The sequence below is a fragment of the Ctenopharyngodon idella genome, chromosome 11 (genome assembly GCF_019924925.1).
Source record: "Ctenopharyngodon idella isolate HZGC_01 chromosome 11, HZGC01, whole genome shotgun sequence".
Taxonomy (NCBI): Eukaryota; Metazoa; Chordata; class Actinopteri; order Cypriniformes; family Xenocyprididae; genus Ctenopharyngodon; species Ctenopharyngodon idella.
This window is the reverse complement of record NC_067230.1, coordinates 7,228,294-7,255,299: the sequence shown is the minus strand read 5'-3', so window position 1 is coordinate 7,255,299 and position 27,006 is coordinate 7,228,294. Positions and strand designations below refer to the sequence as shown.

The window sequence follows — 27,006 nt, the reverse complement described above, 5'->3', positions numbered from 1 at the left end:
ACTCATCTTTTTTTTTCCAATTCGCTCACACAACAAAGACAACATTCAATTGTTTCCTCCAATTCAGTTTTATTATATACTGTACATAAAACAAAAGTCAGGTTGCTCACAAGAAAAGATGGCTATCGATCAAGTGCCACATGCTGGACTACATGTTGATCACTCTGGACAGCTTCTGCACTCTGTTAAGCAGGAGATCGCCTTTCTTTATGGTTTCCTGGTACTGCCAGTTCTTACTATCAGGTCTGGAGGGGGGGGGGGCAACAAATGCAGAGTAAAAGGGTTAGTTCGCCCAAAAATGAAAATTCTGTAATTACTCACCCTCATGCCATTCCAAACCCATAAGACCTTCGTTCATCTTCAGAACACAAATTAAGATATTTTTGATGAAATCTGAGATATTTTTTTTTCTCCCATAGAAAGCAACAAAATTACCGCATTCAAGGTCCAAAGTAGTACAGATAACGTTAAAATAGTCAACGTGACTACGGTGGTTCGACCTTAATGTTATGAAGCAACGAGAATACTTTGTACGCAAAAAAAAAAAAAAAAAACGACTTCATTCAATTATTTCTTCTCTACCCTGTCATTCTCCTATGCATTTGACGCGGTGCAGAGCTTCCGTGTTCTACATCCAAACACCGGTTTAGTATTGGCTGACACAGGAGCCGGCATTCTGATGTAGAACACGGAAGCTCTGCAATGTGTCTTTAATGTAAACTGCGTAGGAGAATGACAGGGTAGAGAGGAAATTGTTGAATTATTTATTGCTATTTTTGTTTTGACGCACAAAAAGTATTCTCGTTGCTTCATAACATTAAGGTTAAACCACTGTAGTCACGTTGACTATATTAACGAGGTCTTTACTACTTTTCTAGACCTTGAGTATGGTCATTTTATTGCTTTCTATGGGAGATAAAAAAAAACAAATGAACGAAGGTCTTATGGGTTTGGAACGACATTAATTACAGTATTTAATGACAAATTTTAACTCACTCTTCAAAATCATTACAAATCACACTGTACGACATGGATCTAATAAAACTGGGTACGACGTGTGTAGACTGTACAATGATGACACCTACTGAATCGTAGGCTACGATACAAGATAGTATAGAAGAATAAAACGTCATCAGTATGCACTAGTGGTAAACAAATAGAGCAAAATGAATCGCAATTGTGGTTATGTGCGCTGAAAAAAAGAGGACGACGACGCAAAAGGAGAATATGGACATGGTCATAGGTAGGGAAAAGAGGCCAACTTGGCATGCTAATTTTGCAAATAGAGCTTGGGGTAAGTAGTTTTAGCGCAAGTTCGCATAGACCAATATGCCATTTTATGTTACATTTTTATTGGCTAGTCAGTAGACGTAGGTCGTTGCAGCAAACACACACTGAGATGATCATGTTAAATTTCTGACACTCAGAAAATGATCGCAAGATCGTGACAACGCCCGTCTTTGAACTGTATGACATATGACCGAGGTTTAGGAGCCACGACCACATAAATCGGCACAATTGGTTATCTTTCATCTTGGATAGCCCAAAATCGTACAATGTGTACCGGTAGTGAGTTAACCACAAATCCAACAGAGATTAAATTGACTAACAAACACATAACGTTGAAGTCTTGTTGCTCACCTATTGGTTTCCACAATCTCATTGACTTTGTCGATCTTGCAATGTAAGCGGCCAGCAGCGATAAATCGTGACAGCTCCCTTGGGAAAGAAAAAGACCAAAGAGAGTGAAGAAAATGTATGTTTATGTAAGTTTTAGTCTAGAAGTTTATATGAATGTGGGAGCGTACTGGTCGATGAACTCTGTGCTGACTCCAAACGCTTCGGCCATGTATCCCAGCGTGAGGGAGCGGTAGGATTCCAGTAACTGGCTGTAGGCCAGGATGCGCATCTCTCGAACATAGTAACGGTAATGAGGAGCAAACAACCAGTCTTGCTTCATCTCCTGTTCCACTCGAGCTACAGAAGAGAAACAGATGGAACATCTAACAAACACATTTTTAAACAATGACAGAAGGCTTGGAGAAGCACTTCAATAAACACTGCAAATAAATAATATATCTTACAGCATCTTAAAGTGGAGCGTGGAGAGTTAAGCAATAACATTCTCTTCAATTGTTCTTTAAAAGTTTCTAACATGAGCTACTGGACTGCTCCACTATTATTTTACTCACCCAGTGATTGGAAGAATACAGAATAACGGCACTCGTAGAGAGAGAAGAGGTACTGACGGACAGCAGGTAAACTGTGCAACACCTCCAAGATCTCAGCACCTTTAATCACCTAAAAGAAAGCCAGATATTTCAGGGCTTGTGTTGGATTATTTCTACTAGATTTAATTGCATCTGGTTTTATCCATGTTAACACTTGAAACACTTAACACAGGAAGTCTACTTTCTGAATTGCACTGAATTTTTTTTTATTTTTTTTTATTACAACAAACTGGATTAGGGCTGCACGATTACGACAAAAATCATAATTGTCGATTATTCCCTTGAAATTGTAATTGCGATTATCACAATTTACATTGAATGATGTATTGAATAGCTTTATACCATTGTTTGAAGCAACTGCATGACATATTTTTGCATAAAAATAAAACAATCTGAAAACACAATTTTTTATTGTTTTTCTATAGCATTAAACCTCAAATGTCAACTATATATTGGTTTGGTTTCTTCTTTAAATAATAATAAAAAAAAAATCAACATATGCATTGTATAATAATAGGGGTTTTTGCCACAAATGTGGTTCCCCGAGAACTAATGTTCTCCTAGGCCTGAAGTGACGTAAACTGCGCTTGTTGTTACTTTTATTTTGACGGCACTGAGAACAGTTCAGACAGTGCTCACATTCTCTGTCTTCATTAGCTTACAATCTGTTTAACAGTCCTGTCTAATACGTTATTAGATAGAACTGTTATGCGAAGAAAGTAGACAGTATATGAAACAGTATTAGCTTTTGCCATGTCCCTGTCGTTGATGCACAATGTCACTAGCTTAGCAGAAATGCATAATCATGCTTGGTCTGCTCAAAGTCGCCCTGGATTTTCTCCTTAGCGTATGGTTCAGAGGTCCATCTATCACTGTTTACCATGTTTGTAGAGTTAGTTCGTGGAGTAAACATATAGGCTGTGTACACGGCCTTTTAAAAATGGCAGGTGCTGGTGTTTCGCGTGCGTTCGACATATCAGCGTCATCTACGTCACTTTTTATGCTGGGTTAGACCTTTTACATTCTGAAGTAGTCGTGATTCGCCTCTCACAACGTGACATGCTCATAACACACCTCTTAAACACGCAGAATAATCTAAGTGGATATTTTTCCTTGTAATCACGCCTTGGAACGATTACGAAATCGTGACACCCGTAATCGCAATCACGATTTGAAATTCAATTAATTGCGCAGCCCTAAACTGGATCATCTCTTATGTGGAGCTAAAGCACTTTGTGTTGCTCTGGTTAAGTGTTTTTTAAATGCATTAAATATAAATTTATAGATGTGATTCAATAAAGCTGGGTCTGGTATCAAACTGGTGTCCAGGGAGCCTTAAAGGGGTGCTAGGAGGTCCATAGTAAATCTGAGGGAATTTTTAGGGCTGTCAAAGTAACAATTTTAACTCATGATAGAAATTAAAAGTTTAACATGTTGATTTTAAAAACATTTAGATAATTTAATATTACAGTATCTACATATTTCTGCTTTCTAAAGACTAGTCTAAAATCATGAAATTAACCGTTATTATTTTATTCTATTGACAGCCATAGTGTTTAACAAAGAAATCAACAAAAATCTTACTATAGTTTTCTAGTGGAAAAAATAAATAAAAACTTGAGTATTTGTAAGAGCTGTGTCATTAACTTTTAATAAATTGCTATATACAGTACATCTAATGCAAAGTGAATATTTTCATGATAATATTTTTATATTCAGTGATAATCAAGAAGCTAATTCATTTTGCAACCAACATAAAAACAACCACTACTTTTCTCACACAGTATAAATTGGTCATGTTTGTGGGTCTGTGGCATCAAAAAGTATTTAAAAACCCCTGCTCTAAAGCACTGGGGAAGATGAGAAGACAAAATATGAAATATTTAAAGGCAAAAAAAACCACAAAAACAGTATTATTGAGAATTTTTACTACAAATTAAAATGTCTGTTTCATAATATATTTTAAAATGTAATTTATTCCTGTGATGCAAAGCTGAATTTTCAGCATCATTACTCCAGTCTTCAATATCACATGATCCTTCAGAAATCATTCTAATATGCCGATTTTGTGATTAAGAAACATTTCTTATTACTATCAATGTTGAAAACAGTTGCTGCTTAATATTTTTGTGCAAACAGTAGTACTTTTTTTAAGGATGAATGGAAAGCTCAAAAGAACTATTTATTTTAAATAGAAATCATTTGAAACATTATACATGTATTTACTCTCACTTTTGGTCAATTTAGTGAGTCCTTGCTGAATCAAAGTATTAATTAAAAAACAAATAAATACATTTTATTGAACAGTTGTGTAAACACTGTATAACATTGTAGCCCAAAGCAGGACTTTAATCATTTGTTAAAAACCATCAGCACAACATTTAGGCCAGATCTTACCTTCTCTCTCAGGTCGGGCCTCTTCAGTGCAATCATACACACATACACGGTGTATGTGACAAATGTCTTGTAGTCCATAAGCTCATACGAGGTAAATGTGGAGACGGTGTCCAGAAAGAGCTCTGCTGCCTGCTTGAAATCCCGAATGGCCACACAGTAAAGGCCCTGATACACCTTCAGACGATTCCTCCGGTCCCAGTCACCACCTTCTTCAATCAAACTGTTCATACATGCAAAGTGTCAGGCCAACATTTGAGCTTGAAATGCATTTTTTCATTAAAAAGTAGTGTGCACTCTATACCATACCTTTTGGCTTTCTCAGTGTTGCGGGTGATGAGGTCGTTGTCCATATAAAACAGGCCGATCCTCAGCAGGTAAAAAACGATATCTAAGCGATGACCAAGCGCAACAGTCTTGTCATAGGTCTTCCTGAAGGCAGTCAGGGCCCCTTCCTAAAGGAAAAGAAAAGAAAGGAGAAGAAGAAAATGAGATGCAACAAGCAGATCAACAGATGCAAACAAAATCATCATTCGGTTTAGTGTCAGTAAGATTTTATTGATACTTTTTTCAACATTGATAATAATAATAATAAATGTTTCTACAGCAACAAATCAACATATTAGAATGATTTCTGAAGGATCACGTGACACTGAAGTCTGAAGTAATGATGCTGAAAATTCAGCTTTACCATCAAAGGAATAAATTACATTTTAAAATGTATCAAAATAGAAATTGTAATAATATTTCACAATATTACCACTTTACTGTATTTTTGATCAAATAAATGTTCTAAGGATGTGTTTTTCCCAGAGTATTGAGTCTTGATTGCTGTTTTGACAGTCTACCTGGACATTTTAGTCATATTTGGTAATTCTCTTTAATGTAATTCTCTTTTTTGCCCTGATTTGATCCATTTTCCTTGGACATTTATCTATTTTTATATTATATTGTTTTAAGGAGTTAAATATGGTCCATATCAACCCTGATTGACATGGCAATAAAATTCTATCACATTTTTTTTTTCTTTTCAGTTTTGGGCATTTTTTTGTTGGAGTGGGCGAGTTTTGGTGAGCTTTTGGGCTGAAAGTCATCCACCCAATCTGGCAACACTACTCACTTCGCCCATTTCGTTTCACTCTTGACTGACAAGACGACGGCAGAAGATTTGGTTTCAAAGCGAAATGTAAAAGCGCACATTTTAGCGAGTTTGTCATTGTACTGTTTTGTTGTTGTGTTTTTCATTATGAACAATAATGAACCCAACCCACCATTCAAGCAATCGCCACTCCCGAATTGGTGCTAATTTGAAAGTGAAAGTAAAATGCGCACAGCCGCACGGACATTCATAATGGTGTGCCTCCACTGGCACAGAGTGAGCGTTTTCAGTTAATTCCTATAAACGCTGAACCAAAGTATGAATGGTCTCTCTTCCTCTCTCTCTGTTTATGTGTGAGTAGCCTATACGTTCGTGCGTGCATGCATGTGGGGGAGGGGTGCGATTTTCGAATAATAATCAATTAATTCCCAGCGATCATCGAATATTATTTTAGCTTGAAATGCCCATCCCTAGTGAGTTCTTACCTTGTCACCGATGCGTATGAGATATTCAGCTTTGGCCATCATGGCATCCCTGATCTCACTCTCTCCGAGGTTCTTCTCAGCATCTTCCAAAACATCATCCAGCCGTTTCAGTTCGTCCTCATTTGCTTTCTTCATCTTACTCAACAGATCCGTGTCAGCCGGCCATTTCAGCTCTTTACACAGAGCTTCATAGTATGGGGCCATATCTACAAAACCGAGTATCATATCATCAACATATGCACATTTTAGGAGTTCCACTTATATCATACACCCAATTCTAAATAATTATGAGAGGAAATACATCCAAAGAGAAACAGCAGAGAAAGTAGATAAGGGATTTTCAATATTTTAGATGTCACAGACTCCCAAATATGATGATGATGTGAGAACCCCATGCTAAAATTCAAAAGGCATCCATCTTTTATAAACTCCCAATTTGTATATAAAATTAGTTGTTACATTAGCTATGAGCTTTATTTATTTCTACTCACTATAGTAATGTACTGTAAAATGTATTATTTATTTCATTTTGGTATGATTTGTATTTATTTATCTAATATATTAAAATTAAATTAAAATAACTATATTAAATTAACATTTTTGTTCATTTTAATCACACCTACATAAATATATACAATTATAGAGTTTATAATAATAATAATAATAATAATAATAATGATTTAACAGCAGGTTCCCATTGTGACAACGTACCCCATATAGTGTGCCTATATCCTGCTATTTTGGGTTGTTGTTGTCACAAAAGGTCAACGTGCGTTAAATACAGGAATATATCGATTAAAAAAGCTCAATATGCTTTTTTGTAATCAAAAATCTGCGTCATGTCACTACAGAAAATTACTTTTAAAAAATACATCTAAAAAAAAAAAGGTGTAAACAGAGTGACAATCGGCCCTGGATTACCCTATATCATAATATAGCAAATTAGCAATTAAGAAAATTAACAATAGACATTCAAAAGCGTCAGAAGAAATGTGTACTTTATCAAATACACAACCAAAGACATTAGCAGCTAATGAGCTAATGCGCTACTTGGTTAGGCTAACTAAACCCCAAATTGTAGGACAACTATACAGCTCGTGCATATATTGTAATAGTACAGAAACTCTGTAATATATCTTCTAAAAAAGCAGTATGTGTAAGTGAATGAACTCACTGTTGAGTTTGATGGCGTCCATCAGCTCGCTCTTCACTTTAGCATCCTGTCTGTGAGTCAATAAAAACTTCAGCTGAGCTATTCTCAAATTGGGGTTTTTAGGTAAACCCTCTTCCTCCAGGTTTTCCAATGGCATTTTTTGTAGAGTTAAAAGAGAACTAAAGAAGAGCAGGAGAATATGTAATGGCTGGGAGCGATAACGATAAACTAGCAGTGGCAACGATGACTAGGGGGAAATCTAAACAAAAAAAATGTGTAAATTCACTTCCTGCTACTTGAGACAACGACGCAGAGTAAAGACAGTCAATCAAAGTCAAACAACGTAACAAAAAATAACACTGCCCCCGTCTGGCTGTATGTTATATTGCATCTACTACTAATACAGGTGTTTTCAGTCATTTAGAAGCCTCAAATATGATAATCCTCGTGCGGGGGACCCTCATTCTAAAATTTAAAAGGCAGCTATATATTTTAATGTATAAAGACCAAATTTATACTGTGAGAATAAATGTGTGTAAAATATATTTGAAAAAAAAAAAAAAAGTTTCTATTTCTTTACATTTTTACGTTTTCCTCATTATAGTACTGTACTGTTACATGTATTATGCATTCATTTGTTTGTTTTTTTCTTTATTTAAATAAAATGTATATTATTTCAATCATTTATTTAATTTAATCACAATTTATTTTTAATCAAATGTATGTATTTATTTATTTTTTAGTTTTTTTCTAAAAATGTTCACAGACCCCCATAGCACTACCTTGTGCCCCCCAGTTTGAAAACCCCTGATTTAGACTCTCAAGTTCACTGCTAGCCAGCTAGTAATTCAAAATTCAATATTCAGATGACTCCACAAAATGATACATTTCATATAGGTTATTTAAAATAAAGCTGTTTTAGTCTAGGCAAATGCTTCATATAGAGGTATACTTTCTGGAAGGCAAAATTTGACGAGTCATTCCAGTGTCAAAAATTAATCAAAATGCCTAACAGTGATGACACTGTATTTATTGAAGAGAAGCAGTGGTGCTTCGACACAAAACAAGAAGATAAACATGAAGAACACGTTGAAGGAACTGGTAGGAACATTTTACTATGTAATAATTATATTGCCAGACCTTTTAAACTAGATGAAATCTGAACTATTACAGAAGGATATATAAATATTGTCTCATTATTTAAACAAAATAATCATAATGGTAAAGACAAGTATATTGCTGGATAATGTCTCTGTGAACTATATATTTTGTCTATTTAGAGTTAAAGAAGAGTTAATCTCTTAACCAAAGTTTACTCATTTACTCAGAATGTGGCTGTGTCATTCGTGAACCAGAGAAAACCCCTCTGTGCTGCTTTTGTAGTTTAATGTAAACTATCTAAAGTATGACATGTTGAATATGAATGTAGTCAGTGAACACTGTGGCTATAATTTCAGGTTGGTGGGAAAGCACTCGTCTTTATCAGTGTGCTGGGGTTGGGTGGATCATTTCAGAATGGATTTCATCTCACAGCGATCAGCTCTCCGTCTCCAGTGCGTACTTGTATTTCTATTTATTCTGTCACTGTTTATTACATTAAGAACGCAGGTTACATTTTATTTTAAAGTGTCCTTGTTAGTGCTACTCTTAGTGAAGTAAGGTTCAGTGGGGTTCTGTATAGAACCCTAGAATTCTTGACTCAATTTTAAAGAACTCTTTATGCCAAAGGTTCTATACACTCTTAAAAGTTAAGGTTCCAAAAGGGGGTTTTCACAGTGATGCCATAGAAGAACAATTCTGGGTTCCTCAAAGAACCTTTCAGTGAAAAGATTTTAAAAGAAGCATGCTTTTCTAATTGTGAAGAACATTTTAATAATCTTTAAAGAAACTTTTTCCACTATGAAACTTTAAAAATCCATGGAAACTTTCCATAACACGAAAGGTTCTTTGTGGAAAACGGTTCTTTTCAGATTATTAATTAAAATGTACTTCACAATTAAAAAAAATGTTCTTTATTGGCATCAATGATTCAATGAAGAACCTTTAACATCCTTAAAAATGTAAAAAGTGTCCTTAAAAATTGTTCCAAAAGGGGGTTTTCACAGTGATGCCACTGAACCATTTTGGGTTCCCCAAAGAACCTTTCAGTGAAAAGTACTTAAAAGAACCATGTTTTAAGAGTATAAGGATAAATGTCTTAAATGACTGCATTCAGGTTAATTAATTTTTTTCTCGTGATACTGTGTGCTTACTAGCTGCTTAATTCATAAAATTTATTCAAAATAAAAATGAATTAAAACAAAATTAATGAATTGAAACTAAATCCATAAAATTATGGGAACCCATAAAAGGTTCTATATATGAAGTGCCTGACTGAACTCTTCAAGTTTCTATATAGAACCTTTACTTTTAAGAATGCATGTAATTACACATTGTTATGGATAGGGTTTGGTTTGGTTTAGTTTAGTTGCTTGTAATTATGCATAATTTACCATTACTGTCAGTGTTGCCAAGTCCGCGGTTTTCTTGCGGAATTGGGCTACTTTAAGACTGTTGCTGCTGGTTGTTTTTCATGTCCGTGGGTTGAAGCGATCCCAAATAACATGATATCTAGCCACTGGAATGCGAATTTTACCAGGGGAACCCCGCCAAAAATGCAGATGTTACCCCCGGAACGAGATTTTTACCTGGGTACCCCTCCTGAAACGTGATAGGGCTGGTTTTGGGCTAGTTTTGAGTAGCAATTGGGTGGGCTTTGTTGTGAAAACCTGGCAACCCTGATAGATAGATGTAACATGTAACAAGGACTGTAAAATGAAGTGTTACCAGAAAGCAACATTTTAAGTATTTTTTTTTTCTATTGCCAGTTCAGTACCATATGTACAATCTAGGTATGAATCAATTCACAATTTGTCTTAAATCTGATTGCCCACAGTACATTCAGAGCTTTATTAACAGCAGCTGGACGTATCACTATGGAGATGTTCCAGGAGAGAAGACTGTTACCTTTATCTGGTCTGCTGTGGTGGCACTATATGCTTTTGGAGGTCTCATTGGCTCCATTACTGTCAGATACTTAACAAGTCATCTGGGAAGGTTAATATCCCCCCCACACACCCCCACCCCCTCCTGTCCTCTCCATTCTGCCTTTTAACTTGTGTGATAAGCATTATCATATCACTTCAGCATAATATTTTCAGGGTAAAAAGTGGACGCTCATTTATGGTTCACATTCTTCTTTCAGAAAAGGAACCACACTGTTGAACAGCGCCATCGCAGTTGTGGCAACAGTAATCATGTACATTAGCAAACCTACATACTCATTTGAATTGATCCTTGTTGCACGCTTCCTATTTGGATTCATAGCAGGTATGTCAGACTGTATTATAGATAAATATTACCTAAGATGTAATAATAAGAAGTGATGTCTAATGTGATTTGCTTTTGCTCTTTGTCGGAAGGGCTAGGAGGGAATGTCCATGCCATCTACCTGGGTGAGAGTTCACCAAAGAAAATTAGAGGCATGGTGACACTCACTGCCTCTACCTTTTTGTCCCTTGGTAAACTGGCAGGACAATTTGTTGGCCTCAGGTAATAACAAAGTATTAATGTTTAAATGAAATGGAAGAGATAGAGATAGATCTTTTCTCCTGTATTGTAACTACCTGAGTGAAATGGATTAAAGTTGGCATGAAATGGAAGTTGCGATAGGATTTTCATCTGTATTGTGATGTGTATCTGAAAAAACAGCTTCTTGAACAAGAAAAAATGTAGGGCGGGACTTGATTTTGGGAATTCGGGAATTGATTGGATTGTTGTGCTTTGCTATTAGTCGATCTCATGTGAGTGACAGGTTATCCCGCCCTCGCACCAGTAAACACATCATCGGATAAGTCACTGCAAGAGGCAGAGAAAATTATTTTCATTAAAGATTACGAGGCACATGAATTAAAAAAAAAAGCACTGTTCCTGGTTTGAGCCCTGGCTAAGCCAGGAGTCCTTTCTGTGTGGAGTTTGCATGTTCTCGATGTGTCAGCATAGGTTTCCTCCGGGTGCTCCGGTTTCCCCCACATAGTCCAAAGATAGGTTAGGTGGATTGGACATGCCAAATTGACCGTAGTATGAGTGTGTGTGTGTGTGTGTGTGTGTGTGTGTGTGTGTGTGTGTGTGTCACAGTGCTGGGTTGTGTCAGGAATGGCATCCAGTGTAAAATCTGTGCCAAATCCTATGTGTGTGTGGATAATTCCGACGAAGTGGACCCTGCATATGAGGGGGACTAATGCTAGGAAAACATATAATATATAATGATGTGCATGGATAAATCAGTTATATACCTTTTAAAAAAAAATAAATAAATAAAAAAAAAAAACAAGAATTGTCAATTTCGATTTAATGAATTGATTTCATGAATTTCACAAATTTTTCGATTTCGCTTAGTTCTATCCATTGGTTGTTGACTGGATGGAGGCAAATTTGAATGCGAGCTTGCGGTCAATTGTAAGAAAGGGGCGGGGTTTAAGCAGACGAAATGATTGGAGAAGTCCGACATCTATCACCAGAGTGAAGTATGGAAGCTTGTTTCTGCCACTGAATAAAAAATAAAATGACTTTTTTTTCCTCAGAATTGTGTGATATAAACTAGCAATTACGAGTTAAGTCTGAATCGCATAATATAAAGTCGCAATTGCGTGTTACGAAGTCAGAAATGCGAGATATAAAGTCGCCAATTGTAAGGAAAAAAGGTCAGAATTACGAGTTTATATCTCACAATTCTGACTTTACAACACGCAATGGCGAGTTATAAACTCAAAACTTTTTTCTCAGAATTGCGAGTTTAGGCTAGGCCTATATCTCAGTTCCGACGAAGAATAACAAGGTAAAGAATAACAAGGTAAAGAAAAAAAAAATACACAGATAAATTGTTCGCAATAAAATCAATAAGAAAATAGATTTTAATTTTCTGCCTACTTTAATGTTTGATTTCATTTACATGGCTTCTGAAAATTAATATTTCCATTCTCAGCATTTCTTTGAACTGAAGTTTCTCATTTCATTCACAGGGAAATTCTTGGCCGTGAAGAGTGGTGGAACATCCTGTTGTGCATCCCAACGTTTTTTTGTGTGGTTCAGTTGGCAGTCTTGCCATTCTTCCCTGATGCTCCACGATATATTCTGATAGAGAAGGGCAACACTGAACAATGCAGAAAGGGTACATTACATTTAACCAAATTAATGCAATTTTATGTAACCAATCAACCTTTGTATGTCATTGCAAACATTGTTTGTGTTAAATCACATATATGTGTTTTCATCGGCAGCACTGCAGTGTCTATGGGGACCAGGTGATTATAAGTTGGAGATAAAGGAGATGTCAGAAGAGCAGGCAGTCATTGGAGAAGGACACAATAAGAGTTTGCTGGATCTTCTGAGAGACAAACACCTGCGCTGGCAGGTTCTTTCCCTGCTGGTCATAATCGGATGCATCCAGTTCAGCGGCGTCTCGGCTGTAAATCATTTAGCTTTTATCGTCAATTAATCATATAATGCTTCTATATAGAAATGTGTTCTGATTCAAATGTGACCTAGTTTTTCCATGTCATTGTGTAGTCAAAAAAGTATCCAAGACACCCTTTAATGGTTATAGAATAACCAGATCTTCGTACTAACTGGGTACCTTGTGAAAATGTTGTGATCTTTTACCCTTCTTGCTCACAGGTCACCGTCTTCTCTTTCAATATATTTCTGGAAGCGGGAATTCCAGTGGACAAGATCCGTTATGTCACTCTGGGCATAGGGGCATCAGAAGTTCTTATGTCCATAACCTGTGTAAGTTCCATAGAAGCACACATGAAAGTGTGTAACTTGAAATGGGACTGGGATCATTTGGCATGAAGGAACATCATAAATCATCTCTGTGGCCTTTTTTTAACAGTATTTCTGCTTGTGTGCATGTGTAGGGCCTGTTCATTGAGAGTGTGGGGAGGAGAGCGCTGATGTGGAGAGGGTTTGGGGGCATGTCAGTCATTATGGCATTAATCACAGTCACCCTGTACCTAAAGGTGAGTTTCTGTCATTTAGCAAGCACCAAACAGACCTTTATCATCTCATCTTTATCGTTTCATCTGCAGGACTACAGCTCTGTGATTCCATACATCACAGTCATCCTCATTTTCCTCTTCATCATTTTCTATGGGGGAGGTCCAGGTAAAGCATTTGCATATGACATTTAGTTCCTAAAGAGCACTGGGACTTTTCACTGTTTGTATCAGTGGTGGGGATTTTTCAGTAAGTATTTCAGCATGATTACATCATTACTCTAGTAGGTGGCAGCAAGTGACCATCTTTATGAGTGTGACATTCAATTGATTTGTTCAAAAATGCTGATTCATTCAGAAGTAAAACAAGGGACCCTTTTCACAGCCTGATGATGCGTTTCCACAGTTATCAACATCGCAAATTAAGTTTTACATATTTCCATTTAAAAAAAAAAAAAAATTAATACACATTTATAACACTATATATTGTTTTATATTAAAGGTGCAATATGTAAGATTTTTGCAGTAAAATATCCAAAAACCACTAGGCCAGTGTTATATATTTTGTTCACTTGAGTACTTACAATATCCCAAATGTTTCCAACTATTTGTAAATCGTGCGAAAATTGCAATTTTATCCAAGGATACAGGATGTGTGAGGAGTCACCTGTCAATTGCGTCATACCCGCGTTACCCTTGGTTTCCGGTTTTATTTTGTAGAAACCATGGAAAAACCAAAGACACTTTAATATATTACATGTTTTAATAGGCAAGGGAACAACTGTTTGGTTACATTTATAGACCGAAAACTAATTGTTGTTATATAGCTCAACACGTTTAGTCTTATTGTTTAAATCTAATTTTCTTGATATTTTGTGAGTACCATGCTTTTACCATGCCTCAGAGAAAAACACTATTTTGTCATGTAGCTAACATAACATAATCAGATGCAGCTTTATTTTTAGTAACAGTAATACAGAATTTTATCCATCATACAATACGTTTTAAAATTAATTGCATGGCATTTATCAACACAAGCCATCCAACATTTAATATGATAATCTAAAATCGATCTATCATACTGCAATGTGTCTCAAACAAGAGTCTCACAGCAGCCACCGAGCGAACGCTCAGAGTAACGTTATAACATCATTTTCAACACTCTCAAATGTATCTAATATGATAAACAGAGCTGTATTACCTCATACTCATGACTAGAAAAGCGGAAGCGGCGCCGGCGACTGTGGCAAAATAAAAGTTCCGCTACTCGTGAGGCGTGTGTTGCGCAATCGCTCCAGCGGCCTCGTTCAGCTCCCACAACACTCGGTCCTGCTCTGCTTCATACTATAGTAACGTTAATAATCTCATCCATGAACATGATTTCTTCCTGAGTTCTATCCCGACTGTTTCCACCGTCCATTGAGGTGAAGACCACTTGTCCCAAGATTCCGCGCTCAAACTTGCCGTCATCAAGCTACGCCTTTGTTTTGAATATGCCTCTAGCGACCTCTAGCGGACAAAATTTTTACATATTGCACCTTTAACTTGTCAGTAAATGACAAAAACGAATTTAATGCTGCTGCCAGGGTGTTTCTAATTCAAGGAAGTGATGGCAAATTTGACATATTTCTCTCTTCTAACCAACGTAATCAATCTCTCTATATTTTTTTCCCTCTTTTGGAAAGTCGTAGAAAGTCTATCACAGATTTTTTTTTTTTTTTTTTTGCTATTGGAGCAAATATGATGACTTCTGCTTCTGAGAACCCCTAAAATGTGAAAAGAGTCCAGTGTTAATGAGCGAATCACTGAATCATTCCCCTAACTGATTCATTCAAAAACATCAGCTCATTCAAAAGTCGATATGCACGATGGTTGATTCTGCTTTATTTAGAACTATTTTCACGGAGCAAAACAAATTAACTAGCAATATTGCGTCTAATACATGCAGTCACATTTACCATTTATCTGCAAATTTTCATGGTGAAATCCAGTCATTTCCAAAGGAATCCAGGGCAAAAGATTCCCCCACGTAAATTTGCATCACGTTCAAGTTGGTTACAGGGATTCGCCCGTGTGATGACTTCAATGACTTTTGAAATGTCACCAAAATTTCACTGTTGTAATGATGTAATTTTTGCTATATTTCCATTATTGATCTGTTGCATAAGCAATATCACTCTCTCAAGCATGTTGTTGTATTGAAAACAACATTCTTTGTGTGATATTGTTAACATACCATATTGGTAAACTGACTAATCTGTGCAAACAACTCAAACGAATTTCCTCTGAACAGCTGGAATAACCCCATTGCTCACCAATGAGATCTTCATTCAATCATACCGCCCAGCTGCATTTGTGTTCACCGGCTTACTGCGCTGGCTGGGATTCACCATGCTTGGATTCATCTTCCCATTCCTTATTGTAAGTCTAGCAATACCACAAAAATATGCACCTTTAAATATAAAGCAATGTTTGTGGATTTAGCCACTTTATAGACTGTAATACTGTTAAAATATAGTGAAGTGTGTGTGCTCCACAAATGCATCATAAGTAAATGTCATTGCTATTAAATGTTTCATTAAGGGTTTACGTAAGAAGCTTTTGCCACCATAGTCTCTCTCCTCTTTATTTTATACAGTCAACTAAAATACAGAATGATTCTTTTATGTGTGCCCTATTTTATGTCTTCTTCCTGAACAATGTGTAATACCAGGCTTTCATCACACCTTTTCACTTCTCCTTTAAATACTGCTCTGCTGTCTGTTGCTGCACACAAAGACTCACTTTAACAAAAGGCCATATTTCTCATCCATGTTTCTGCAGGCCGTTCTGAAGTCTCTGTGCTTTGTTCTCTTCTCCTGCGTTTGTCTGATAGCCTCTCTCTACATCTTCTTCATCCTTCCTGAAACAAAAGGCAAAACTCCACTTGAAATTTCCCAAGAGTTTAAGAACATCAGAGCGTGTGGATCCTCCAAAGAAGATGTCATGTGCTTAGAGACTAAGCTGTAAAGTTCAAGATAACTTGCCTTGGAATATTGATGTAAATATGGATGGATGTGGACTGGCATTACATTAACATCATATTTATCAACATCATATTTATAAAGACAGACTGCTTAGCTAATATTATAAGAAAAGGACACTGATGGTCTTGGGTTTATTTTGTGATAATGGTTGGATGAATGTACATTATCCCACTTAATACATAACGATAAATAAATGCACTTTAAATATTGATTTAACTTATTATGTGAGAAGAAAAGACTATAGAACAGCGGACGAAATCGGTAGCTAGAATGGTCAGTACATTTTAGTGATCAGAGAGCCGTGTAATAAAAGAAATAATACTAGAGTTTTTTTAATGAATAAAAATATTTGAAATACAAAACCTGTTCTGTTATTTGATCTGCATGTTCTGTTATTCTGTTACCACTCAGAACACCTTGTAAAATTCAAGACCTTCTTATTGTAGTTTCTTTTATTTCTTTCTCAGTGACTGAAAAATGTCTAACTACATTACGAATTGTCTAAAGTAACCCATGATTATTTCTGACGTGCTAGTTGTACATTAACTAGCCAATCAAACATTATAATGTCATTGTAATCTCTGCGTGATAGTGCAGACAGTTGAACCATTAAGTGAGGTTAACCCCGCTGTATTGGCCCACCCAGGTTATTGCGCAGAGGCTCTGGATTTGTAGAACCTATGAAGGTTTAGCTCTCTTATCAGTCCCGGACAGACTGTACGGGGCTTCCCAGCCTTATTAGCAGGTTAATAGGTACTGTGTGAACTTCACAGACCAATAATGATTGACATAACTAGATGCTTTATCAGCTGTTTCACAGGATTAACTGGAGGATTAATTTAACAGACTATCAATGATTATGGACATCCCAAAACACCCTAATCATATCGGAATAACTTTATGTGAACAACATGTTCCCTAATGGGAATGACCCATTTTTAGTTAGAAACTAATGAGGAGATTCGAATAGGAACAGGCTTCAACACAGAACCTCACAGACCCAAAGTCAATTATTTTGATACTTGTTATTAAACTACATATCATGTATATTAGGTATAATACAGCATCATATGTATATATTACTATATTATATTTGGGTGTTTCTTCAGATTTTGCTTTAGGTTTTCATTTGTAAGTCACTCTAAATGAAAGAGTCTGATAAAAAAAAAAAAAAAAAAATTAAATGAAAAAATGATGTTTACATTATAATTTTAAAGTATTTTTTTTTGTAGTATATTTTCATATTTTCATATTTTTTTGTTACTATATTTTCGACTTTCATATTTTAATGTATGTAATACATTTTGAAAAGTAGCAAAAATAAATAATGAATGTATGGTTAAAGGTTTCCAAGACTTTTTATGTGACAAAAACAAAAGCTGAAATTTGTTATTTTTAACAGAAATCAATCTCTGCGATATAAGTTAAATAACCACATGTACATAATTTCATATCAGTTTAAATAATGGGATATTACACAATATTTTCAACTGCCAAAGGGTGGCGCTGTATATTCACTGCAGAGTTACAGTAAAGCACACTGCAGTGCCATTGGATTTTAAGAAGTATTATTTAATTCATTAAATATGATACATGAGAATGTTACACCAGAAGCACTTTTCTTTATTACCAACTATGATTTTACCTCTTTGTAAACCTCTTTTATGACAATATTTTCTATACATGAAAAAAAAAACTATACTATATACTATAGTGTTTTTGAACCATACTATAGTAAAGTACTTGAATTTATTTGTTTTGGTGATTCTATAGTTGCTGAGGTAATATAACTACTATAGTAATGAAAACAAACTACTTTACCTAATACTGTACTAAGTTTTCTACAACTATAGGATATATTATACTACAATACACTACAGTTTACTGTAGTAAAAACTAAAGTATACTACAGTATTTATTACAGTTTAGCAGTTCATTATAGTTAATACTACAGTATACTGTAGCATTCATTAACAAAGTGTTGTAAATACTATAATATAAACGGTATACTACAATTACTATAGTATGGTTCAAAAACACTATAATATTTACTATAAGTTACTATAGTATTTTTTCATGTAGTCAGTAATGTTTCCTTTTAAATGTATTTGAGTGAAACTGATTACTTGAACATTCTGATTCTTTTTTAACCAATTTGATCTATACTGTGACTTTGTAAAACTATTACTAAAAAGGTTTTACACAACAATATACAAAAATGTAGCCTACTCATTTTTGTCTAATAAAATGCTTTGCTGTTGATGCAGTTCTTAAGATGGCTTTTCTTTGTGCTGTACTAGTCCATTGTACTGAGATATGATTATGGTATATTTTTGTTACTACAGTAAGTAGAATGAGTTTGAAGTCAGTAAGATTTAAAGTAAAGATTTAAAATAGCTGTATTCTATTTAACATATTTTTAAATTTAATTTATTCCTGTGATGCAACGCTGAATTTTCAGCAGGGGCACAGGAGGCATTTTCAAAGTGGGGGGGACCAAATTGTAAGCAAAATCTCAGATAGTAAGATCAGATTTCCAGATATCGGACCACCATCATATATTAAACTTGCCTGATCATTAACCTCCTAAGCACTGGGACCATTTTGGGGATTTCCGCCTGGATTTGGCGTACCCAAATTGAAAAGGTTCCCATACCTATATAGTGGTCTAATTACAAAATCTAGGTGTCATTTTAAAGGAAATCCTTTGAAGTTACACAAAACACTCCTAAAGGTGATAAAAAAAAAAAATTATAGTATATATTGTATATAGTATACCTAAATAAAAAATCTCCCCATACCCATTTACAGTGGTATAAATCCAAAATCTCAGTGTTATTTCACAGAAAACCCTCTGAAAATACATAAAACACTGTGAAAGTGACATATATTAAAGTATATTTTGTCTGTGCTATAATAAACAAACAAAAAAAGAGGCGTTTTATGATTTTGATCAGTTTTATTCTTTCAGAAGACTCTATTATAATCTTGAACATCCTCCAGATTTGTATAATTCTTTATATGTGCATCATTTTTTGTCACCTGTGTTGAGCATCACCCCAGGATCACCCGTCTGCCTCCTGGAGATGTGATGCCAGCTGTGCCAGCTGCTCACTAATCTTCAACAGAAACTGAAACAAAGAAATGACTGTTTATACACACAGTTTTTGCACTGTAATAATACCCATTTCACAATATCAAAATATCAATCACAATATCAAAATGTAGATTTACTGGAATGGCAATTCTATTCAAGTTTGCATACTTGCAGAAAGCTGTGCAGTGTGCAAGTAGCCTTGTCATATAGTTTTGACATTTTTTTGGTCAAATAATAGTTTATCATATTGGTTGCTGTGCTTTCACATTTTTAAATAAAAATAATAATTCTATCAGAAATGAGTATAAACATTGTAAATGCAGTTATACATACCAAACGCAGAGTCCTCTCCTCTCGTGCGTCCTCTTCATTGCAATAATCACTTTAGTTTCACTTTCAAAGATCTTTTTTATCGATGCCATCGATGCTTTTCCGTTGCTAGATGTGATTATCGAAATCAAAACAGTCCATAAACTATAAATCCTCACGAAAACTCACAAACACTTCAGCTAAGCCAGCTTGCGCGTCAACCGGAAGTGAATGTGAGAGATCTGCCCATGTCAAATTTCTCGGTTTCTGAACGGACGGTTGGCTTGATTGACATGTCCCGACGAACGCTAACTTTCGGCCATGATTTATACCATCTACATGTCCTCAGAAAACGTTAGCACGCTTTGATCGATGGTTTGGAAATTGCGTGTTTCTTCGAGAGCGCATTTCCTGTTCTGCACATCCGCGACAAAACAGTTGATTATTTACGAACGAAAGCTCACAGAAACGTGAAAATGGTCTAATTTGAAAGAAAATATCCTAAGCTAGTTTGTAGCTTTTTTTTGATACTGTTTTAGTTTGATACTGATTTAAGCAGCCCTTATCAAAAGTGCGGGGGTCAATTTCTGTCTTTTTAAAACTGCGGGGGCGCCTGATTTTCAGCATCATTACTCTAGTCTTCATTGTCACATGATCCTTCAGAAATCATTCTCTTATTTGCTGCTCAAGAAACATTTCTTATTATTATCAATGTTGAAAACAGCTCTGGAAATTTCAATGTAATGCATCCTTGCTGAATAAAAGTATTAATTTTTTTCTTTCAAAAAAACCTAACAGTAGTAAAACATGTTTTTTGTTATGTTCTCCATTAAGACAACCTAATACATCCTAAACTTTAACATTACATTATAGTGACTGCTCAATCACATAATATCATGATCTCATGAAAAGCTCATTGTGTTAACTACAATGTCCTCTCTCTGGTGTGCATATGGATTTCGTTCATTCTGAGTGTCCTTGGCTTGTTAAGTGGTGGACAATTCTGAGAGCGTAAAATGCATTAAGGGCTGAACACACTAATAATAGCTGACCGGCATACTAACACGGCACTGAGTAATTTGTTCTCCAGTCATATCGCTGCCACTCAGCAAAGGCAAATGACATAATGGTATGGAATCTGTGAAGAGACGGTCAGACAATGTTAATATAATTAGCTTCATTAACATTCCTGCAGCTCGTTATTAATGTTCAGATGCCGTCCTGTCAAGTGCATAACTGAAATCGATCATTAATCTTGTAAATGAGTGTGCAAGCAGATGCATCACAAGGTCAATGTACAAAGCAAGTATCCATCTCAAAGTCAACGTTCACCATATCCTAAAGCTCTACGGTCACTTTCATCTTTTAATACATCCACACTGTAAAAAGCCACCAAATTCAACTTAAAAACTTAAAGGGATTATTCACTCAAAAATGAATTATCCCATGATTTACTCACCCTCAAGCCATTCTAGATGTCTATGACTATCTTCTTTCAGATGAACACAGTCTGAGTTATATTATTAATATCCCAGCTCCCTCAAGCATTATAATGGTAGTGAATGGTGGTCCTGATTTTGAAGTCCAAAAAAAGTGCATCCATCCATCATAAAAGATATCCACAAAGCTCTAGAGGGTTAATAAAGGCCTTCTGAAGTCAAGGGATGGATTAATATCCTTATTTATATCTTTATAAACTAAAATAACTAGCCTCCGGCAGATGGCCTACACAAATCGATTTCCGCCAAAGGAGTAAACTCTGACCCAATGGATGATGCAATGTCTAAAATTTTTTGAGAATTTTTAAACAGAAATATCAGAGGATTTTGATATAAGAGAAGAGGAGATTGAGTTTGTTGCCTAGCCCTATTTGTTTAAAACACGAGAGGCGTCTAAGCTTACGGTACTCCTATGTCCTGCGTCATACATCACGTCAGAGGTTACTCATTTGGCGCAAGTCGATTTGTGTAGGCCGTTGGCTGAAACTAGTTATTTTAGTTTATAAAGTTTTAAATATGGATATTTTTCTTACAAAAACCCATCGCTTCGCTTCAGAAGGCCTTTATTAACCCTCTAGAGCCGTATGGATATCATTTATGATGGATGGATGCACTTTTTTGGGCTTCAAAATCAGGAGTGCCATTCCTTTATAAAGCTTGGAAGAGCAAGGATATTTTTAATATAACTCCAATTGTGTTCATCTGAAAGAAGATAATCATACACCTAGGATGGCTTGAGGGTGAGTAAATCACGGGATAATTTTCATTTTTGGGTGAACTATCCCTTTAAGTTCAGTTACTGCCTTAATTTTGTAAAAAAAAAAAAAAAAAAAGGGTTAAAAAAACTGAAATTATTTTTGAATAAAACAGATTATTGGAGTATGTTTAACAAGAGAATACTATTTTGTCAAAAATTCTCATTTAATTCAATGTGCTACTTGCCATTTCTTTGTAATTGTTTGTGAAATTTACTAGCAATTGAATTTTTCTTCTACACCAATGTTTTTTTTTTTTCAGTGTAGTTCAATTTTGTATAAATTAAAAAAATATATAAAGTTGAACACATTTAAAATGTCAAAAGAACAACCTTAAAAGTAGCATTTAGAATGATGAAATTTTTGAATGATATGCAATTATCAGCTGATTAATATGGATTGCCAACATGCCATAGTAAATGAGCGTAAGTGCACAGATGGGCCTGCTTCAGTAAGGTCATTAATGTCTGTAAAATAACTGGGGTTGCAGCTGGAAATCATGGGGCCTTTGGCACTTTGGGATTATCTCCTATGTGTGAGTAAGAAATGAATGTCTCTATGAATGTTAAACAGTCCTGAGACCTCCTGATCCAAGGATTATGAGCTCTGAATAGTTCCATTTAGCTGTGGTGGCATCACAATGTAGAAACACGGCGCTCATTGTAATGGATTTGTGTGCTGTCATTATGAACAAATACCACAGGTTGCTGTATGGGCATTTCAGAATGGAAACAAATAGTGCAGAATGGATTTGAATTGAGTTTATAGAGTGGTCAAAACCTGGAAGACTAATTCACCATTGGTTTCCTTGAGATTTTCTTACAGGGTTTTATAATGGGGTTTTTCAATTTATAAGTAAAATAAGGTCTGTGTTAAACATAACTTAACAATACTTGAACATTTTGTTTTTTGCACACACTAACACCCCAAATGTTCTTATCTGCTTATTAGAAAAATGTAAAAAAAAAAAAAAAAAAAAAAAAAAAAGTTTCAAAATTTGCATTTTTATTATGGGTGTCATCAAGTTATGTTCACCACAGGCTTTATTTTACACATTGAAAAACCCCATTATAAAACCCCATAAGAAAATCTTGAGGGAACCAGTGGTGAATTAGTGTTCCGGGTTTTGACGTCATTCCTGCCCTATTGGTATCTATAGGTAATGTGTTGTATCATGGATCATTGTGTCTGATAATACATTCACAGTATTTTAAATTAGCTACATGCATGACACCTTCCTGTGCATGGATATATGTGTTTTGGCATAACTGACTGAAATGATAACACCCTCAGGAGGTTTGATGTCATATATTTGGCATATGACTGGTGACATCCAGCTGGTGACATGAGAATCTCATCAATGCATAAAATCATGCAGACTGAATTAAAGCTTCATATTCAGTCTACCATAACATCTTCTGAATGAGCAATTAATCTGAAGCCTTATATAAGGACGGGGTTTGAATTATAAGATGCATCCTTTTAAATGCATGTTTCCAAAAGCACCAAAAAACGTTGAATCAAATCGATGTCTCTAGCTACATTACTCCCAACATTGATGATCTGACATATTTTTGCTCAAAAGTTATTTTGAATCCACCACCAAGTTAGTCAGGTCACATATTTTTCTCTGGTAAATAGGCACTTGCAAAAATTGCTTTAACCTGATATGGTAACCATAGCAACAGCAGGCAGCTCAAGCACTTTTCATTCTTTTTGGAACAGTGACTAAACATACTGTCAATATGTATCACTCTATTACAGATTTAGATATCAAAAAAAAAAAAAACTTTAGTTTTTAAATGTCTGTAAAGTCGGCATTTAATGAAAATTCACCCTATCAGATCTTATAGCAAACAATTCAACTGTGCATGTGTTTATTTATTTATTTTTGATCTCCTAATAATTAATAAATTCATAACCGGACCTTCCAGTGAAACGTCAAGGCTTTTCTCCGGTGACATATGTAGAATACTTGAATGTCATGTAAACAAATTCTGTGAATTGGTTTGCAAAGTTTTGGGCTCATATAAACAGATCTGTCAGAATCTGAAAATAGATTGGATTGGGTCAAATAAATAAACTCTGTATGGAAAATCCTTAAAAAGACCAACTTTTGTCCAAGCAGTTTCAAGCTTCAGGTAGTCTGAGGCCATTTTTGCTCCGTAATTTAATTTTTCAGTTTGAAACTGGATGACTTTAATAAGACATGGCTTTGAAAAACAAGAGTGTTAAAAATGTAAAATGTCAGTTAGAATATATATCAAACATCCAAATGTTCATGGCTTTAACTTCAATGCCCCGGAGATAAATTTGCATCAAAATCTCTGGATAAAAGACAATAATATTTAAATAGGAATACCAGCAGTTGGCTTTCTCAAGTCAACAAATAATGACTGCAATGGCCATGTCACGTCATTGAAAGTGCTTTTTACATCAGTTACCTCTGACATAAATGCTCTAAAAGCATAAAGTTAACCACAAATTGCTTAACCGACATGTCATTTCCACAATAGATGGATAGACTATAAACTTACATATTTTATATATATATTGTTTTAATGGTTTTAAGTATAATGCCCGCTCTCAGCTCTGGCCCTTAGATTAATTCAGTCATGGCCCACAGATTAATATTGGGCCATAAGGGGGATGAATGTCAACTCTATGAGTCTCTTTCTGGTTTTATGAGGTGTTCCTTCAATAAAAGATGGCAGAAACTCTTGGGCAACGTAAAAGGACTCTATTATAAATGATTTAATGGTCAAGGGGAAAAAATCTGTAATTACTTGTGAGGTAAAATATGTCATTTATAATCTTATCAAAAATTTAATTTAAGATGTCAATTTCTCTGAAGGTAAGGGAAAGATGGATAATAAGTAAAATAACCAAAACTCCAAACAGACCAAGTTACAAACCTTTGCCACCTTAAATGTGGTGCAGAATGGTTGATTGGAGGCCGATTGCGAATGATCTGAAATTGTCAGGGAAAAACAGACATGGGCCACTGCCCTTAACGGCAAAGACAGGTCTGACACTTTCCATTATGACTATAAGTTACGCCTGGGCTGTTTCACAATTTCATGGTTTTGCTTTGTCTGCAGTATCAGCCCTCAGTGGACCTCTGGGAGCTATTTTTAACATTATATCATGCAGTCTGTGCCAATTTGCTGTGCTTTTTCAAATTGCCCCTGACATTCAGCAAAACTCATATGAAAAACTGTGACATTAAATAACCATCAAACAGAAATGTGTTTCATGTGCTGAAGTGGCACTCTGAGGTTGAGCAATTATTGATCTATAGGGACGAATCAGCTTTTCTTGGCATTCACTTCATTGATAGAATAAACTATACTGTCATTAAAGGTACAGTTCATTTACATACCCTTATGTTGTTTGTTCAAAACCCATGTGACTTTCTCTTCTTCTAAATGATTCGTTCAAGAATCAGGTTCTCGAGTTCATTTTAAGCTGATTCATGTTCCGTAGTCGTTCCCATTCAGTTGGTTCACTCAGTACAACACATGACTATATGACATCGCATAGTCATGTGTTGTACCTCGTTTCCCTCCTTCTGTGAACAGCAGTTATATGCATAACTCAATGTTAACTGCAGGTAGTATTAAGATGGTCAGTGTATGTACACTTAAATTTCGGTCTGTTGCTCACACAAAGCTTGTGAAACGAATCATCGATTTAAAAGATTTAAAAGAACAGTTAATTCACGAATCATACATCGCTACTGAACACAAAACCATGAGCTCGGGTGGATGTCAAGATTTTCAATTAAGGGATTAGTCCACTTTCAAATAAAGAATTCCTGATAATTTACTCACCCCCATGTCATCCAAGATGTCCATGTCCTTCTTTCTTCAGTCGAAAAGAAATCAAGGTTTTTGATGAAAACATTCCAGGATTATTCTCCTTACAGTGGACTTCAATTGGCCCCAAACGGTTGAAGGTCAAAATTACAGTTTCAGTGCAGCTTCAAAGGGCTTTAAACGATACCAGACGAGGAATAAAGGTCTTATCTAGAGAAACGATCGGTCATTTTCTTTAATACAAAAAAAATGAAAATGTATATGCTTTATAGACAAAAATGATCGCATCACAAGTGCTTCCGCCAGACCGCCATTACGCATTCTTCAAAAAGCTTACGCTGAATGTCCTTCCCTATTCAACTTACGGAACGGACGCGGCGCCAGTTCTGTTTTTTTCCGTAAGTTGAGTAGGGAAGGTGTAGGACATTCAGCGTAAGCTTTTTGAAGAATACGTAATGGCGGTCTTGCGGAAGCACTTGTGATGCTATCATTTTTGTCTATAAAGCACTGTAAGGAGAATAACCCTGGAATGTTTTCATCAAAAACCTTAATTTATTTTCAACTGAAGAAAGAAGGATGACATGGGGGTGAGTAAATTATAAGGAAATTTTTTATTTGAAAGTGGACTATTGGCTTAAATTTCGGTCTGACTTTAGAAGACTCCTAGACCCGGTTTCACAGACAGGGCTTAACCTAAAAACAGGATTAGGGCATAGTTAAATTAGGATATTTAAGTAGCTTTTATAAACGAACACCAGAGGAAAAAAAAAAAAAAAAAACATTACTGGTGTGCATTTTGAGACAAAACAATGACACTGACTTATTTTAAGATATGTCAGTGTGAGTTGCTTTCAGTTAAAACAGCTCAAAAATGCATTTTAGTCTAGGACTAGCTTAAGCCTTGTCTGTGAAACCGGGGGCTAATGTAACAAATGAGACATAAGTACAGTAGGCCTACTTGGAATGCTTTGTGTATGACTTCATGGCCCGATTTCACAGACAGGGCTTAGATTAACCCAGGATTAGGCCTTGAATCAATTAGGACATTTAAGTAGCTTTTATAAACATGCCTTAGAAAAAAAACATTACTGGTGTGCATTTTGAG

At 35.5% G+C, this 27,006-nt stretch overlaps 2 protein-coding genes and 1 long non-coding RNA gene across 3 annotated transcripts; 1 reads left to right on the top strand and 2 right to left on the bottom strand.

Annotated features, from left to right (window-relative positions):
• Positions 1-49: 49 nt before the first annotated feature.
• psmd6 (proteasome 26S subunit, non-ATPase 6) lies at positions 50-7,651 on the bottom strand. The gene is made up of 8 exons (XM_051912265.1): positions 7,384-7,651; positions 6,210-6,415; positions 4,935-5,080; positions 4,629-4,848; positions 2,193-2,301; positions 1,809-1,977; positions 1,642-1,719; positions 50-245 (listed from the first exon to the last, which is right to left on the bottom strand). Exons 1-8 carry the CDS (start codon positions 7,517-7,519, stop codon positions 149-151), a joined length of 1,161 nt encoding a protein of 386 aa, XP_051768225.1. The 5' UTR covers positions 7,520-7,651; the 3' UTR covers positions 50-148.
• Positions 7,652-8,401: 750 nt separating this feature from the next.
• On the top strand, positions 8,402-16,781 carry slc2a9l1 (solute carrier family 2 member 9, like 1). Its single transcript, XM_051913418.1, has 12 exons — positions 8,402-8,463; positions 8,820-8,915; positions 10,298-10,458; positions 10,607-10,731; positions 10,824-10,953; positions 12,423-12,571; positions 12,681-12,868; positions 13,078-13,188; positions 13,320-13,421; positions 13,491-13,566; positions 15,691-15,818; positions 16,221-16,781. Exons 1-12 carry the CDS (start codon positions 8,440-8,442, stop codon positions 16,404-16,406), a joined length of 1,476 nt encoding a protein of 491 aa, XP_051769378.1. The 5' UTR covers positions 8,402-8,439; the 3' UTR covers positions 16,407-16,781.
• LOC127523007 (uncharacterized) lies at positions 13,057-20,292 on the bottom strand. Its single transcript, XR_007932802.1, has 5 exons — positions 19,854-20,292; positions 19,466-19,554; positions 16,182-16,299; positions 15,713-15,824; positions 13,057-13,184 (listed from the first exon to the last, which is right to left on the bottom strand). It is a non-coding gene; the product is annotated as an uncharacterized LOC127523007 (long non-coding RNA).
• Between the last annotated feature and the right edge of the window lie 6,714 nt (positions 20,293-27,006).